Below are 15,865 nucleotides of genomic sequence, written 5' to 3'. Positions count from 1 at the left end.
TTTATTTTATTATTGCCACAGCCCAGAACCACAGACAGCAATTATTTGATCAGTTTTAACACTGAAGCTATGCATCAGATTTAATCTTCATATCCAATTTTGAATCCTTATCCAACCAGGGCATTAGCATTGAGGGGACAGCATTTCCCCTTTGTTGCTTTAATGTTGCTGTCATTCACTCCACACTAGCAGCAGTTGCAGAGTTCACCCCTACACTACATTCTCAAACACATGCTGCTTGAATGGTCTTTTTTAAATAAGGTATTATAAAAAGAAAAACAGGACAGTAATCATTAAGGTGCAAATGTTTGCAAAGAAAGGTCAGATTCCTCCCATCCTCACCGACCTTGTCAGTAACTTCATAAAACTCTTTAAAATTATTATACGCCGCCTCTGCTACACTTATTAATGCGCGTTTACTGTGTGTTTTCTATAGAAATCTGGCACCCCATTGAACGACATTAACCTGAAAGAACGTGCCGTAGAAACCAGAATGAACGAGTTCACAGTAACGTTCATCGGGCATTAATACAGTACGTTCAGTTCACGTTCGCCCAAAATATCAACGAGTTCATGAACTATCGTTCAATGAACGCGTTCAGGCACAACACTGTCCCGAAAGGGCCGGGATCGCACTTCACCCAGCATGCCTCGGCCTTCACTTTTTTCACTACAGAGTTTTGTTGCACCCTGTGACTCCGGCGTTAGACTCCTTCGACTGAGTTTCAAGATGGGTTGGATGGGTTACTGACTAAAATGTATGCCCCCACCCCCTAACTGCCTCAGGGAAACTTGTAAATATAATAAGTCAAATAAGTCAAACAAGCAAGTTGTATCTGGTTTAACCCTTTTATTCCTGTAGGCGTTTTTTAGGCCTCATGCTGGAAATTGCATTTACACACTAAACTAGGATAACGCATGTCTGATGACAGTGACAGTGAGTCTGTCGATCAAGATGAGGATGGAGACATAGTAGAGGTTGAAAATCCTCCTTGTTGAACACCCCACAATACATTTTGTGCTCTCCCTGGCATAACATTTCTAATGATATCATGTCCCCCCCTTCAGTATTTTAAGACATTCTTCAGGTTATTGTAGGCCAGTTGAATGTGTATGCCATACAATTTGACACAAACAAGCCCTTTAAGTTTACATGTTTTGTATGTGGATTTTGTACATACAGTGTTGGTCATTTAATTTCTTTGTTTAATATTTTTGAATTTATGTTTGAATCCATTTGTGGTTAATGTGCTCAAAATGCACTACTTTCTTAATGCTTACATTGCTTGTTTGACCTATTATATTTACAAGTTGCCCTGAGGCAACAGACCTAAATCAAGTTAGGGGGTGGGGGCATATATTTTAGTCATTAACCCATCAAACCCATCTAACAAGTGTCCCGATAGGGGCCCTCGGACCGTACACTGCTGGGCCTTTACACACTAAAACTGTCATATTTATGAAAGCAAAAAGTTTATCTTGAAATTTCTTGTTGTCATGATTCAAGGGAACATAAGTGAGTGTGTTTGGATGTGAAAATCAGTATATATATTTTGATATTTGTATGGGACACACAAAAAACAGAAGAAACTCAGATTTGCTTGGGAAAAAACTACTTACAGAGGCTTTATCCCCATAAAACATAAAGGACGAAGCCTGGAATCTCCGTTATGTTAGCCTAGTGTGTGGACAGTATATCTGTAAAGGTTTTACTTTTATTGAGTTAAGCAGAACAAATAGAGAGAGACTTTAGTGGAGGCCTCACGGCCACTTCACGCACAGGGCAAGCAATGCAGCTCCGTTTGCCGGGAAAATGATAAGTCCCGCCTCTCCATGGATTCGTCAGAGCCAATGGAATGGAGCCAGACCCACGTGGGATAGATCGCCCGTTTTCCTGGCCAGTAAAAAGAGGAGACGTGTGGAGCGAGAGAATGACGCTCCGCTCTGAGGGCGAAGCCCCGCCCCCCTTTCCCATGTAAACGAGACGTAATGTTCGGGGGGGGGGGAGTTGCACTCACACAACTTCACAACAATCGAGAGTTTAAGGCGCGTCATTGACTTAGGAGGCTGTGATTGGAAGTCGGGACTGGAGCTGTCAAAAAGCTGGACAAATCAAAATTGCCCATAATTCGGGATGTCCCGGGCTTGCCTACCCCCGGAAATTATGCATTCTTTCATTGAAAACTCATAAAAATAAGGGAATTTATGTTTAAAAAGTCATAATGTGATTCGTGTGCTTTGAGTTTGTTTTGTTTGGCGATTAGTGGCTTTAAGGCTGAACGCTTCTTTACGGTAACGCCCCCACTGGAAGTGTTTTTTTAATAATGCGCCGTTAAAGGCGTTGCGTAGCCACGCTTTCCCAAAGAGAGACTCAAATCTTCGCAGAAACGAATAAACGGAAGGTCTTCTACAGTCTCTGATAGAAGATTATGAAAGAATAACGCATACTTCTCGCTAGAAATGCCATCGAAATGCATACAAATGCTGATGCTTTCTTAAAATATTGTGTTTTTCACAGATAACATGCTGACCGTCCGCCATGTTTTTCTTTTCGCTACCGGGAAACTTGATAGTCACGTGACCTATTTGCAAAGCAATGTAAATGAATGGGCCAATAGAAAGGTAACATAGTAACGTTATTTTGGGGAAAAACGTGACATGACTACGTTTATCACGGTGGACCAACGTAGCCATTTCACGCTTTTTTTGGAGACTGGGTTGGGGACCAGGAGGCACAATCAGCTTTTGTTGCATCACGAGGAGGCGCACGGCCGACATCTCATTGCCACAGTCACTGTGCAACCGAGACTTTGTGCAGCACAACAACCTGCTGGGGTGTTTTTTTCAGCGCCCTGTGTGCATGTGTGTGTGTGCATGATCCACTCGGAGGAAACCTTCCACCCTGCGGTCGCGCTGCATCCTGCTGCTCCGCTGCGCTGCATCGCCCCTCGGCGCGTCCTCGCAGCTCTCAGTTTGACCTCATTACCGACGGCATCAACCGTTGCTGCACCCTTCCTCCTCCTCCTCCTCCTCCTCCTCATCTTCACGCCACTGACATCTGTAGCATAATCACCGGCAGCAGCATGCGGGCATCAACAGGCGACATCCCCAACGGACTGGTTTCTTCTTCTTCTTTTCATCGTAACGCTCAGAAACATTTCTGCATTTCTGCATTTCACCGTTTTCTTCGTCGAGCTGCAGGGGCGTTTGTGAAAAGAAAAAGCTGCCTCCTCCTCCTTCGGATTCTTGTTCGCTACTTCTGACAGTGTGTGTTGGGGACTGACAGAACACATGCAGAATCAGGCCGCTGATGACCTCCTTCTCATCGCCGCTGCCTCCTTTGCCCCCTTCTTCTTCTTCTTCTCCTCCCCCCTCGCTCTCCGTCCCCCCTCCCTCCCCTGCGCTCATCGCACAGCCCCCTTTCCCCCGCTATTCCGACTCCCCCCTCGTCCGTCTCATCGCTCTCTTTTCTCTCGTCCCACTGTTTATCGCCCCCCTTTCGTTCCTCTCTTGCATCTTCTCCCACCTGTCTGTGCTTTCATCACCTCTCTCCTCCCCCCCCCCCTCTCCCCCCCTCTCTCTCCCTCTCTCTCTCACAGAAGCGTTGCCCTCATGCCTGTCTGTCTCTTCCATAAAGCGCTGTCTGAAGCCTCTGCTGTACTAATTCATTCGCCTCACATATCTGCAGGGTCAGGCAGACAGACAGAGAGCAGGAGAGGGAGAGAGAGCGAGGGAGGGAGGAAAGAGGACAGGGAGGAAAAAACAAGAAGAAGATGCAGTTTTATCTCCAAGAAACAGAAAGCCAGATTCTGTGTTGGCACATTCTAGAATCTCTCTCCCCCTCTCTCCCCCCTCTCCTCCCCCTCTCTCCCCCCCTGCTCCACGCTCTCTCAGCTGTCTCTCTAATCTAATACTTGCGACCACATTGTCCCCATTGTCTCACTTCATGAAGGAATGCGGCGCGTTGATAACTGTTTCTAATTCCAAATATGTCGCGATCAGGAGTCCGGAACACGTTCTCTGTTCCAACTATAAAACATACACTCATTTTATTAACAGGTGTCACGGACCAATAGATTAAAATCAATTTAAACAATGGATGGGTTTCCTTCATATATAGCACGCCCTTATGGTGGATTTGACTCCACTTCCTTTACAGCCTGTGGTTTGAACCTCAACTCATCGAGTAGTGAAGGATCAGTATGCAAATGTTCTTTGGGTGTGTGACAGTGTGTGTGTGTGTGTGTGTGTGTTAATGAACGGTTTGTTTGCCCTTGTGTGTCAGAGAGGTTGAACGCACTTGAGGGCGCCTCATCGCGGCGCGGTATCAAGTTGAAATGAATAAAGCTCACAGCAGCGGGTGGATCACTCTGTTTTTTTTTTTTTTTTTACCAGAATCCGCTTCTCAAATGAAATGCTTTCAATGAATCCTTTGATCTTTTTTTAGACAACAAAAGAGAGGTGTGTGATTATGCCGCTCTTAAGTTGTTCTATTTCCTGTGCATTATTCTGCTAGAGAGTCAAAAATAGAAGCTGATGTGTCAGAAAGAGACACACACACACAATAACTCTGCAGCATGCGTCACTTTGTTCTTATCTCTCATGTCACTTACATGTTTCTTTTTCTGTTTGCAGGTTTTTTTTCCCTCTCTTGAGCAGGAAGTGAGTGAGCGAAGCGAGGGAGAGCGAGCCGGGTGTGATGGATGACGTCGGGGATAAGAACGAGGGCCTCACCTACCAGAACCTGCTGCTCCTGGGGGCCATCGCGGCGGCCTCCGCCTTCGTGGTCACCATCCTCATCGTCCTCGTCTGCGTCGGCTGCCAGAGGTGAGAGGGACAACAACAACAACACCTGAAAGTGATCATCTCTGGTCCCGGTTCCTTCCACTCCTTCCTCTGTGTGCTTCAACTACGCCCCCCCCCCCCCCCCCCCCCCCCAGCCCCCACCCCCCATTTCCTAACCCCTCCATACTCAGAGTGGCAGTAATGAATGTTAATGGCAGCGGGTTGTCAGATGAGATGACATGATGTTCTGAGGCCCTCTTGACTCACCAGCAGGCCAAAGCAGCAGAGCAGCAGGCAGGAGCAATGGAACAAGCATGTGTGTGTGTGTGTGTGTGTTTTCAGAAACCCCGCGGGGACCAATCAGAGGCCGTTCTGTGACTTGGTTGCCATGGGATACCCAGATATGGATGTAGAGAAATGTCAAACCGGCTCGTGGATATGAACTAAAAGAATGCACATCTCTAAAGAAATGAAATATGTGTCGTAATGTTCACCATGAATTCACTCCGTTGGGTACAAATGGCAAGAGACTCTCGCTGCCATTGATTTCCTACCATTGATTTAAAAAAATACCCCTTTACGTTTGCAAGAGCTTAGTCCAGAACCCACAGAAATAATTTCTCTCATTTCTCACGTTGGACTTTGAACAACTTGTGGGATGTTTGTGAAACCAATGAGAGTGGCCTCTCATGGCACTGGATGGGGGGCTGGAGGGTTGGGTTGGGTGGGGGGGGCCTCAGAGTCATCGTGGTGACGTCATGAGAAGACGACTGAAGTTCTGTCATTGAAGGACGTCCTGAGACTCTGCGTAAGACTTCTCAGGCCCGGAGCCGGAGTTTGATGCATGGTTATCTAACTGGTGTGTGTGTGTGTGTGTGTGTGTGTTGTGTGTGTGTGTGTGTGTGCGTGTGTGTGTGTGTATGTGTGTGTGTGTGTGTTCCCTCTCTGTCCACCGGCTACCGTCGACCTTCCTCGCTCAGAAAAAGCAAGAGCAAGCACCCGCCGGCCGGAGAGAAGGGGACGTCAGTAAATATGGTGAGACATGCTTTCATATTACCCCCCACACCCCAAACTTCCCCCTTCAGGTTGTGTTAGCCGTTGTGTGCATCCACGTTGACGCGGTGAAACTTGTGTTGCTGCGTGACAGCAGGGGTCCCTCCGACACCCCAAGCTGAACTCCATGAGCAAGTCGGACACCCGACTGCACGAGATCAACCGCTTCCCCTGCAACGGAAACTGTGAGTGACCCCCCCCCCCCCCCCCCCCAATCCCCGAGCTGTACTTTCTGTCCCGCCCCCCATCCAACGCTTGTCTTTCTTCCCCCCCCCCTTCTCCCCTTCTCCCCCTTTCCCTTTCTCCCACTTCCCATCCGTGCAGCTGTTAGCAAGAGCCGTCCTGCCAGCATGGACCTCCTGCTCCTCCACAGCCGGCGCTCCCAGACGGACCTGAGGCCGTCCCACGGGCGCCAGCTCCCCCAGATCCCCACCAGCCCCAAAGGCTCTGGCCAGGGGGGCGGAGGCGAGACGGGAGGAGACGGTGGAGGAGCTGTGGGAGGAGCTGTGGGAGGAGGAGGAGGTGGAGGAGGAGGGGGAGCGGCGGTGGGTGGAGGAGGGGCAGTCGAGGCTAGAGACCACACCTACACCGAGGTGGGCATACGGAGCAACGCCACCCCCACCCAGTGCCTGGATGACGGCTTGTACGAGAGCGTGGGGGTCCGGGAAGGTGACGCGGCCCCCAAGGTGCCGTCACCCCCCCCCGCCCACGACAAACAGCACGCCGGCGTCGGTCCGAGCCTCCCAGAGCCCCCCCACCCAGGCCAACGGAGCGCGCTGTGGGGCGGTGAACGTACGTACAGGCGTCCAGATCTAGAGGACTTCCACCATGTAGGGTTCTTCAGCTCGTCCTCATCCCTTAACTCCTTTTTGGTTCCTGTTTGAACCTTTTACTACCTTTGTGTAATTGTTCTACAGGTGACCTTCTTTAAATGTTGAACCAGTGTTTATTTCCTGTTGGGGGATTTCACATAAGCTGATAAAAAGGGTGGTACCGAAAAAGGAGCAGGCAGAACCCCTGGTCTTCAGAAAACCCTTATGTTGCCAACAAGAACCATCCCAGGGGCCTCATAGAGAAGCCTTTTATAGAACCGACCCAGGTGGCTCCATCAAAGAACCTGTTCTAGAACCCCTCCCTGAAGGGTCTGCTGAGAACCTTTTCATTCAAGCCAAAGATGCTCTTAACAACCTTCCGTAACAACAAAAAGTTAGCTTTTGATGAAAAGTGGTTGTTGGAACTCACAGTTTCCCTTGAAAACTCACTTTGTCAAAGAAAAATCTTTCGTCAGAAGCAAATGGTCCTCTTCTTCTCCTCACCTCGCAGGGCGGCAGAGGGAACGGCACCGGCACCGGGCCGATGGCGGGAGGAGGCAACGGGGTCAACAGGTCCCCCGTGTCCTCTGTCAACTCGCTCGCCACCCAAGATCCCACCGCCGCCGAGTACGCTTCCATACGCAAGTTCAGAAAGGTATCGATGCCCCTTCGGTGCCGTCGGTTCAGTGACCCGAGTCATTCCTCCGCAGGGCCGGACGTGGATCCGCTCGTAACGCCGCGGTGTCGTACGCTCTGATAGAACATGTGTTAAAAAAAAACCTGAATGTGACATATCTCAGGAAGAACCATGACCATTGCACCACCTTTTTAGGTGAAATGGAAGCAGATGTAGATTGAAACCGCCTCTCTTTGCTGCGTCTCTTTTTTAACTAAGAGCTAATTAAGAGAATGTCTTCCCCCCCGGTGCCTCGTTGCCTCTAAAGGTGGACAAGGCGAACCGGAAGGAGAACGCCGGGGCCGACGGTCAGTCCGACGGCCAGTCGAGTGTGAGCGACTCGCCCTCCGCGGCGGCCCCCCCTCCCCCGCCCCCGCCGCCGCCGCCGCTGCAGCGCGGCCAGGACGTTCCTCGCAAAGGGCCGGAGACGTTTCACCTGCACTCCTTTCCCAAGGTACAGCAGTGCCACGTCGCTGCGCCCGGCCCCCCAGCAGAGGGCGCCCTCCCCCAAAACAAAAACAGCTGCAGGGACTCGCGGGTCTTTCGTTTCAGGTTTAAACGCTTCATGGCTCAAATGGCCAGCGTCTGTGTGAGCGTGTGTTTGCTACACGTTACTTATAAAACACACAAAGCCTCCCAGCTGATTCACTGCTGTTTGTTCTGGAGGTTTTTGTGGATTAATGGAAGCGTCGGTGAGGCCTCCTTTAAGGCCCTGAGAGGGAACAATGATCGGATGGTGAACTGCCTTTCCTGTGGGGTTACTACCGCACACATCCCTGTTTCATGCATGTGGGTACTGTGTGTGTGTGTGCGTGCGCGCGCGTGTTTGTGTTTGTGTTTGGCCGAGCATTAAACAGGTTCAACTCTTTAAACAATTTAATCTTGGCTGTGGACGTCAGCCCAGTTGTCGACGTGACTTTTAATATTTGCTTGTTGTGTGTGTGTGTGTGTGTGTGTGTCTGTGTGCGTGTTTGTGTCTTTGTGTCTTTTTCTCCTGCCCCATTGGCCTTTTTGCAGTGTGTTGTTAGTGTGGTGTTAGTGGCCAGAGTGAAGAGCAGATTATGTAAGAGCCTGGCCGGCATCCGAGGAGCTTGTGTGTGTGTGTGTGTGTGTGTGTGTGTGTGTGCGTGTGTGCATCTATCAGCCGGTCTATCTGGAAAAGGCTCACAGGTAGCCAGCAGCCGGCGTGCGGATGAACAATGTTCACATGTTGGAGCCATTGACTCTCGCTGCACAGGAGCAGTGTGTAAACGTTTAATCACCCACGTTCACGCTGCACTACGTTCCCTCTAATTGGTTCCTAATTGGTTTTCAATCACACACAGCTATATAAAAGAAAAAAAATTAGCAGTTTCTTAGTAGTTTAGTTTTATTTTGAAGGCCAGTTTCCTTTTTTTTACCAGTAAAGGCTCACGTAGCAATACTCATCATGAAAGAAAATACAACTAGAAGAGCTTGATCAAATGTGTTTTCTTAAATGTAGTACGTTTTATTATTCTTTATTTCTCATTTGAAACGCGTTGGAAACGCGTTGTCCGTTATCTTTGGCTGGATCACATTTTGCGTGCAACCTTGTGCCAAAGTTGGTCTCGGCCCAAAAAGAGGAACTGATTAACGTTTGTTTCACGGGGTGACATTCTTTGACTCCTTTCACTCCCACAGCAGGAGCCATTGATTACATTAGTTCATCATTCCTGTGGGGACTCTTCACAACAACATGTAGTTAGATGTTATGAGCTCAGGGCATCACTCTCTGTCACGTGGGTCGACTTATTGTTGAAAAAAAGAGACATTATCATCTAGAAAAAGATTTACGAGCGTCACATCAACAATTTGATAAGAAAAATCAACATTAATACAAATGATATCTGGCCTTTGAGCTTTAAAACAAATGCTGAACGCACACTCCTAATGGCGACACTGTCCCCCACCCCCCCAGGAGGCCGTGTTCATGGGCAACGGGGAGCAGTACATCTGGAAGCCTCCGGAGGAAGATGACATCATCACCTTGCACCCGCCCCCACTGCGCGCAGACAGCCTGCAGGGGCACCCGTCCCCCCCCACCGCAAAAGAGGTAGTTATGTGTGTCTCTGTTTGCTGTTGGGGGGCCGTCATAACACCGCCGCCTTGTGACCCTCCTGTCATACCAGGGTTTTGCTTACAGCCAGAGTTCATGTCACATGCCCCCCCCCCAAGACTCCCCCCTGAACCGTGACCCACATCCCGCTCACCGACCCGTCTCCATCAAACAAAGTGAAATGAGACCAATGCATCAGCGACTCCTCTGTCCTCCGTTTGGTGACTCGTTAAGAATCCGCTGGCCTTTAAATACATCTTTGTTAAAGGTTGATCATCCCAAGCCGCCCCCCCCCCCCCCCCCACACACACAAAGCCTCCACTTTGTTTACGCAAACTCCATTTCTTCCTTTCAAACTTTCCCCTTTGCTGTTGGTTGGTTGTTTTCTCCTCGCTGTGTTTTTCCATTTGCCCTAACATGCCCAATATACTTTACATCCTTTGGAGATTGTCAGTTGCAGCCGTCAGAAGGTATTGAATCCCCCCTCCCCCCCTCCCTCCCTCCTGCTCTGCTCCCCGTGCCGAGGAGGCGCTGCCTCTCCCGACCAATCACGGCGCTCTGAGCCGCCCGAAGGCCGCACTGGAGGCGTGCGCCATGTTTGCTCTTCGAAGAGAATGAGAAGCGACTCCTCGAGAAGCGAAAGCAGCGTCAGAGGAGACGCACACAGAGAAACACACACACACACACACACACACAATAATCAGGCTTCCTCAACAGCTGCAGCCCAGTTTTGAAATCCCCGTCACCTTGTGACTTCCTTCCTCTGCTGCACAGAGCTGCACATTTTGTGTGCACCAAAGCACACACACACACACACACATTGTGTGTGTACACACGCCACATGTACACCACAGCCTTCTGTTTATCCAGAGAGGTCGCACCGAAGTTTGGAGGGGGCGGCGTATGTGGGTCGCCGAACGGTCTGTGAGACACACAGAGAGAGAGAGGGAGAGAGAGACACAGAGAGAGAGAGAGGGAGAGAGAGAGAGAGAGAGGGAAACAGAGAGAGAGAGAGGGAGAGAGAGAGAGAGAGAGAGACACAGAGAGAGAGAGAGGGAGAGAGAGAGAGAGAGAGAGAGAGAGAGAGAGACACAGAGAGAGAGAGAGGGAGAGAGAGAGAGAGAGAGAGAGAGAGACACAGAGAGAGAGAGGAATGTTTCCCTTCGCTCGTTTCTCTGGAGCTTGTTTTTGTGATATTTTGTGGCTACGTGAGGCAACATAAGAAGCAAAGTCAAGGCGAGCGCACAGAAAAACACGGCTGTTGTCTCTGCGCTCTCAGGTTTCTGGTTTTTGCGAGTGGAAAAAGGCTTGTGTGTGCGTGCCTGTGTGTGTGTGCCTGTGTGTGTGTGTGTGTGCGTGGGAGGGAGAGTTTGCCGAGTCAATGCTGCTGGTGTGGGTGTGAACGAGGTAGGTAAACATCTCCATGGCCCACAATCCTCTCGCTCTTCCGCTGCCCTCGTGGAATTCTGACACAGAAACGCCCCCCCCCCCGGCCCCCTCCGCCCCCATCTTTCTACATGCACACATGCACGTTGCAGCAGGCCTCAGTCAAAAGCAAACGATCTGGAGAGCAAAGTCCAGCCGGTGGACGTCCTCCAGAACGCAGAGACGCTCTGTCAAAAGGAGTCAGGTTATAGCAAGGAGCTGTCAGCACGCACACACACACACACACACGTACGCACGCACACACACACACAGACCCTCACAGGACCGTGGTGTTGTCTCGTCCCTACGTGTCGTACATGTTATGTCTGAATACGTGAAGTCAGCTTCAGGCTCATCAGAGTGAGGCCGCTCCCTTTTTGTGGTCCGATTCGTCTGAGATCACTCGGCATCACGGTGAATGATTCATCTCAGCCGTAACTGTTAACGCATAACACAAGACTCACAGTGGTGCTTCTGCACGATTCGTTGGAGAAGCTCCTTTATTTCATAAAATCACATGAGTGCTGCTCAACTGATTCCTCTGCAGCACCTTAAGCAGAACCAGGACGGGTTCACAGAGGGATTGTGTTTCTTTTTGAGGTCCACTTTTCTTCCGTTTTCTTCTGTGGGTTTTCAATGTATAAAAAACTGTATGCATTTATTTTCTGGGAATGTCCCCCAGTTACTGTTGCATAAATATTGCAATACTTTCATCAGTGGGCCTGCTTCGGTGATCAATAGTGACCTAACAGACATTTATCTGATAAGAAACTCCAATATTACCACATCGAAGGTGTGTAACATGCATAACGCTGCGTAATCTGACCACAAAGAGCCGCTCGTGGTGATCAGACTCTGCTCTCCTCCCTCAGATCGCAGACACCTACTCCATCGTGTGCAAAGCCCAGAAGAAGAAACCCCCCGTGGAAAGCAACGGCTCCAAGACCCTCCCGCGCTCCTTCGGCGGAGGCTCCCGGGGCCGGGGCCGGGGCGTCCAGCAGGGCCAGGCGCGTTCCCAGGAGGAGCCCGGCTACGAGCCGGTGGTCGACCGGTCCTGGCCCGCCGAGTCCGACCCGGCGTACGCCACCATCGACGCCCACCGGAAGCGGGAGCCGGCGGGAGCCAGCAACGGCACGGCGGGGGGTTCCGCCACCCTCAAGAGGAAGAAGCAGCCCGCTCTGCAGCAGCCACCGGCGCCGCCCGCCAGAGGGCCCCCCGGCGGGGAAAACTTCTACGAGAGCATCGGCGATGTGAAGCAAGGGGCCAGCAGCTCCAGCACCACCACCATCTTCACCTTCAATGACGGGATGGAGATGTACGTCACCGGCCTGTAGCCGGCGGACAGAACCCCCCTCCCCCCCCCCTTCTGTACATAGACACGAGGCCCATCAGGAGGATCCAGTCTGTGATGACATCAGGTACAAACAGGGTCTAAATCCAGGGTCAGACACCCTCCTCGATTGCTTCAGAACCAGCCTCATCCAGCCGCAGTGTGGACCAAGGAGTCCAAATAGACCATGATCACCTGTTTGTGCAGCGCTTTCCATAATATTTCTATTTTTATATGAACACTGTACTCTCCAAAGAGTATGTGGTGTAGAAGAACACACTTTAATATATTTATGTATATATATATGTGTGTATTTATATACATATATATATAAATATAAATAAATAAAATATGTGCATGCATTGTGCAATCACACATCTGAAAATAGTAGTAGCAAGGAATATTCTATATATATTTGGAGTATGAGGCGCATTGTTGTTGTTGTCCCCCACACACACACACACACGCACACACACACCTCATAGTGGAGCAGACTTTGAGCAGATTTGGGGTACTTAGCTCTCCCCGAGCAAACCTCTGAAAGAGGTTATCTGTCGGTGCGAGTGCGAGGCTGAAGTCCCTCGTAACGTGGCCTCCACCTATTAGCGGTGATCAATAACGTGATAGCCGCCGAAACAATTGCTCAATAATGTGACCTCCTATCAACATCCCACGCTCGGGTTCAACAAACATCCGGAACATCCAGAAGGTCCGGCGACACACCTCCACTGACACCCGTCTCCCTGTGACGCCGTGGCTTCCATTTACAATCAAAGAACCCTTTTTTGGGAAGTTCACCAAAGATGTTGAAAGCTTTGCCCTCCACAAAACACACCTTTCACAGGTGGCTTTGAGTGTAGGTAGAACCCGCTGAAAGGATCCCAAGTGGAACTTTTGTTCAAGGTTCTACCTTAAACCCAATTGGGTTCTCCTGTGCATGGTTCTGCTGTGCGCCGCTGCTCCTCAGGGTGTCCTCGGAGGGTCCCTGCCGGGTCGAGCGATCGCGTCGGGGGCCTCCAATCGGTTGTGCAAGTTTGGGGGACACGTTTCACAAAAATAAAACTTTTCCTGGGAAAAGTGGAAGAAGAAGAATATTTTTAGAGAAATAATAAGGAAGTGAAAGAGGGTCCAAAATGAGGAGGCTTCATCGGGTGCTTCTAGAAATTAATCAGATCTTATGAGCCTTTCTGATCTTCTTGCACTGGACGCTGTGGAGAGGTCTCGCCTTCATCAACGTTGGTCTCAAGTCAAAGCCGAGGGCTCGGACTCCAAAACAGAGCGCTGGAAACAAAAAAAACACCAGCGGGCACATTTCAGACCCCCGACCCCTGACCTCTGCCCCCCCCCCCCCCCCACCCCCACCCTCGACCCTGTTTGCACTGAGATGTCTTTTCCATGTAGCTTTGGCGAACATTAATGAAAGAATAATTAATAACTGAAGAAGAATCAAATATTAGAGACTTAATAAGAGGTGATGAAGATGAGCTGTGATGAAGATGAGAGGTGATGAAGATGAGAGGTAAAGAAGATGAGCGTGATGAAGGAGGAGATGTGAGGAGGGATGAGAGGTGATGAAGGGTGAGAGGCTAGGAAGGATGAGAGGTGAGGAAGATGAGCTGGGATGAAGATGAGAGGTGATGAAGATGAGAGGTGATGAAGCCTCACAGGGGTCGTGTCAGATGTAAACTACGTGTCACTGTGTATTTCACTGCACTGTTTTTCCTTCGGATGGACCCATTGGTCGAGAAGCTCACCCCACTGCCATGAAAAAAGCACCTTTATGTTGTTGGTGCAAATATTTCCTGCTTGATCAAAAAAAAAAGAAAAAAGAAGTGCATGCTTTGATATATGAAGATAAAAAACAAATATTGTGGTACTTTTTGATCTCTTGTTAAACTTTCCTGTTTTGTTTTTTCGCCATGTGATGCAAAGCAGCATTCAGGGGGGGGGGTGTATTCTTCTCCTTCCAAAAGCAGCAACTTGGGGGAGTAGGAGGAGAGTTTAGGGGGAAGAGAGAGGAGCCTCTGGGAGAGTAAGAAAGAGAGAGGGGGGGTGAGGGGGTGTAAAACCGACCCTAACCCCCCCCCCCCCCCTTCTCAAGCACACACACACAGCATCGCCAAGACGTGTTTCCAGTCTAAGTGGGGGTGAAGCACAATTAGGTCTGCCCTCCCCTCCCTCTCTCCCCCCTCCAGTTTGAGTCTGTCCTGCAATAACACTGACCTCACTTTTTTCCTTTGACGTTGTGAGGGGCTCAGGGAGTGATAATGGGGGGGAGGGGGGGGCATAGCACCATCAGCTACTGTCTGATATGAGAGACGTCGGTTCAGGCTTCCCTGAGCCACGATGAGGCCTGTTATTCCTTTCTTCTCTTTTGTTTTGCTCTGGTTCTCACTTTATGTGTCACATTTTCTTTATCCAGAGAGAAAGCACTGATTCATATATATAGATCTATATATTTAGATCTATATATATAGATCCATATATATACATAGTTGAATACAGTACACACTGTTGGAGGCGGATGTTCGTTGCACAAACAAATACAGAATGGAGATGTAAATGTGTAAGATACTCTGTTGCTGTTCTGATGTTGTTCCAATGTGACATACAGTATATTTGTTGAGAAAAAAAAAGATGGTTATCACAGACACGTTGTACTTTGTGGATGCAAAAAAATGTTCATGCTTTCCATTCAAATACAGATGCTGTTTGTTAATTGTCTTCATAATTATGGGCCAATACTGCTGTGACAGCTGTAGCCAACGTTGTATGTTCTTAAAGCACAGGGTTTAGTTTGAAAATTATTGAATATAATAAAGTATAGTGTAACAGTGCAGATATGCAAAAGATTGTAATGTTTTATATTAACCTTCATAAAATATTAAAGTGAGTTTTTACTTTTCTAATAAAGTGGCACAGTATAACGTGTGTTGGTCTTTCGCCTGTATTATTGCGTGGAGGCAGATACTAAACAGCGCTGCAGTGTCAGTGGCAGCAGCCTCGCCTGGTTTGCAGCTTGCAATAAATACAATTTTGCTTAGCAAATTGAGCAATAAACTGTAAGTGTCTCGACTTGGGCGGATGTATTAAAACTAGAATTAGATAAAGAGGCATTCAGGTGCCTCAAACCACAGAAATACAAATAGAAACAACTATTAATGACAGTTATGAAAACAGCCTGTGATAACATTGTCCTGCACATTTCCAACACTTTTTATGGCCAGAAAAATGGTCCCAAAACATTTTTACTTTATAAGGAGACGTGATGGTTACATGTGCATGAATTCACCAGTATTATTCAGAGTATTTTGTAAACAAAACCTAAATCAAGTGTACACAAGAACACCAACGGTAGAGTAGTACCAGTAGTAAAGCACAGTGTCTCTACTATTTTCCCCACTTTAAGAATGCAAACAAGATCCCCTCTTTGAGGGAGCGTTGAACCATAAACCTGCATTTACTGCAGGACTATTTTTTTCTTGGATTACATTATTTTTCGCTGAATGGAGTCAGGAAAGTATTCTTTTAATTTCACTTCAGAAACTAATTTTTTTTTTGCACAAATAAGAGGCGGGGGGGGGGGAGGGGTAACTTAAAGGAAGAAAGAAAAAGAAGAACTTAAATGCGCCGGTTGCTCCAGGAGCCGGCGAGCTGTTTTTCTCCTGCTCACCCCGCCCTCCCCGCCTCGAAAGGCCGGCTCGGCG

General features: G+C 49.0%; 1 protein-coding gene across 6 annotated transcripts in view; it reads left to right on the top strand.

The window, feature by feature from the left end:
* Positions 1 to 15,089, top strand: part of LOC119222212 (splicing factor, arginine/serine-rich 19) — a 31,605-nt gene extending 16,516 nt beyond the window's left edge. The window contains exons 2-9 of one of the 6 annotated variants that reach the window (XR_009956240.1): positions 4,636 to 4,827; positions 5,766 to 5,820; positions 5,936 to 6,023; positions 6,163 to 6,630; positions 7,162 to 7,305; positions 7,595 to 7,780; positions 9,266 to 9,400; positions 11,701 to 11,840. Coding sequence is in view for 2 of the 6 variants with exons in the window: in XM_062562350.1 (XP_062418334.1) it covers positions 6,472 to 6,630; positions 7,162 to 7,305; positions 7,595 to 7,780; positions 9,266 to 9,400; positions 11,701 to 12,162 (1,086 nt within the window). In the remaining 4 variants the exon portion in view is untranslated. Of the gene's footprint in view, positions 1 to 4,635; positions 4,828 to 5,765; positions 5,821 to 5,932; positions 6,024 to 6,162; positions 6,631 to 7,161; positions 7,306 to 7,594; positions 7,781 to 9,265; positions 9,401 to 11,700 lie in introns of those variants that run through there. The other 5 variants (XR_009956239.1, XR_009956242.1, XR_009956241.1 and 2 more) reach the window with 5 other exon arrangements.
* Positions 15,090 to 15,865: the final 776 nt, after the last annotated feature.

This window comes from Pungitius pungitius, chromosome 1 (genome assembly GCF_949316345.1).
Source record: "Pungitius pungitius chromosome 1, fPunPun2.1, whole genome shotgun sequence".
In the NCBI taxonomy this organism is placed as follows: Eukaryota; Metazoa; Chordata; class Actinopteri; order Perciformes; family Gasterosteidae; genus Pungitius; species Pungitius pungitius.
This window is presented reverse-complemented; position numbering and strand designations above follow the sequence as displayed.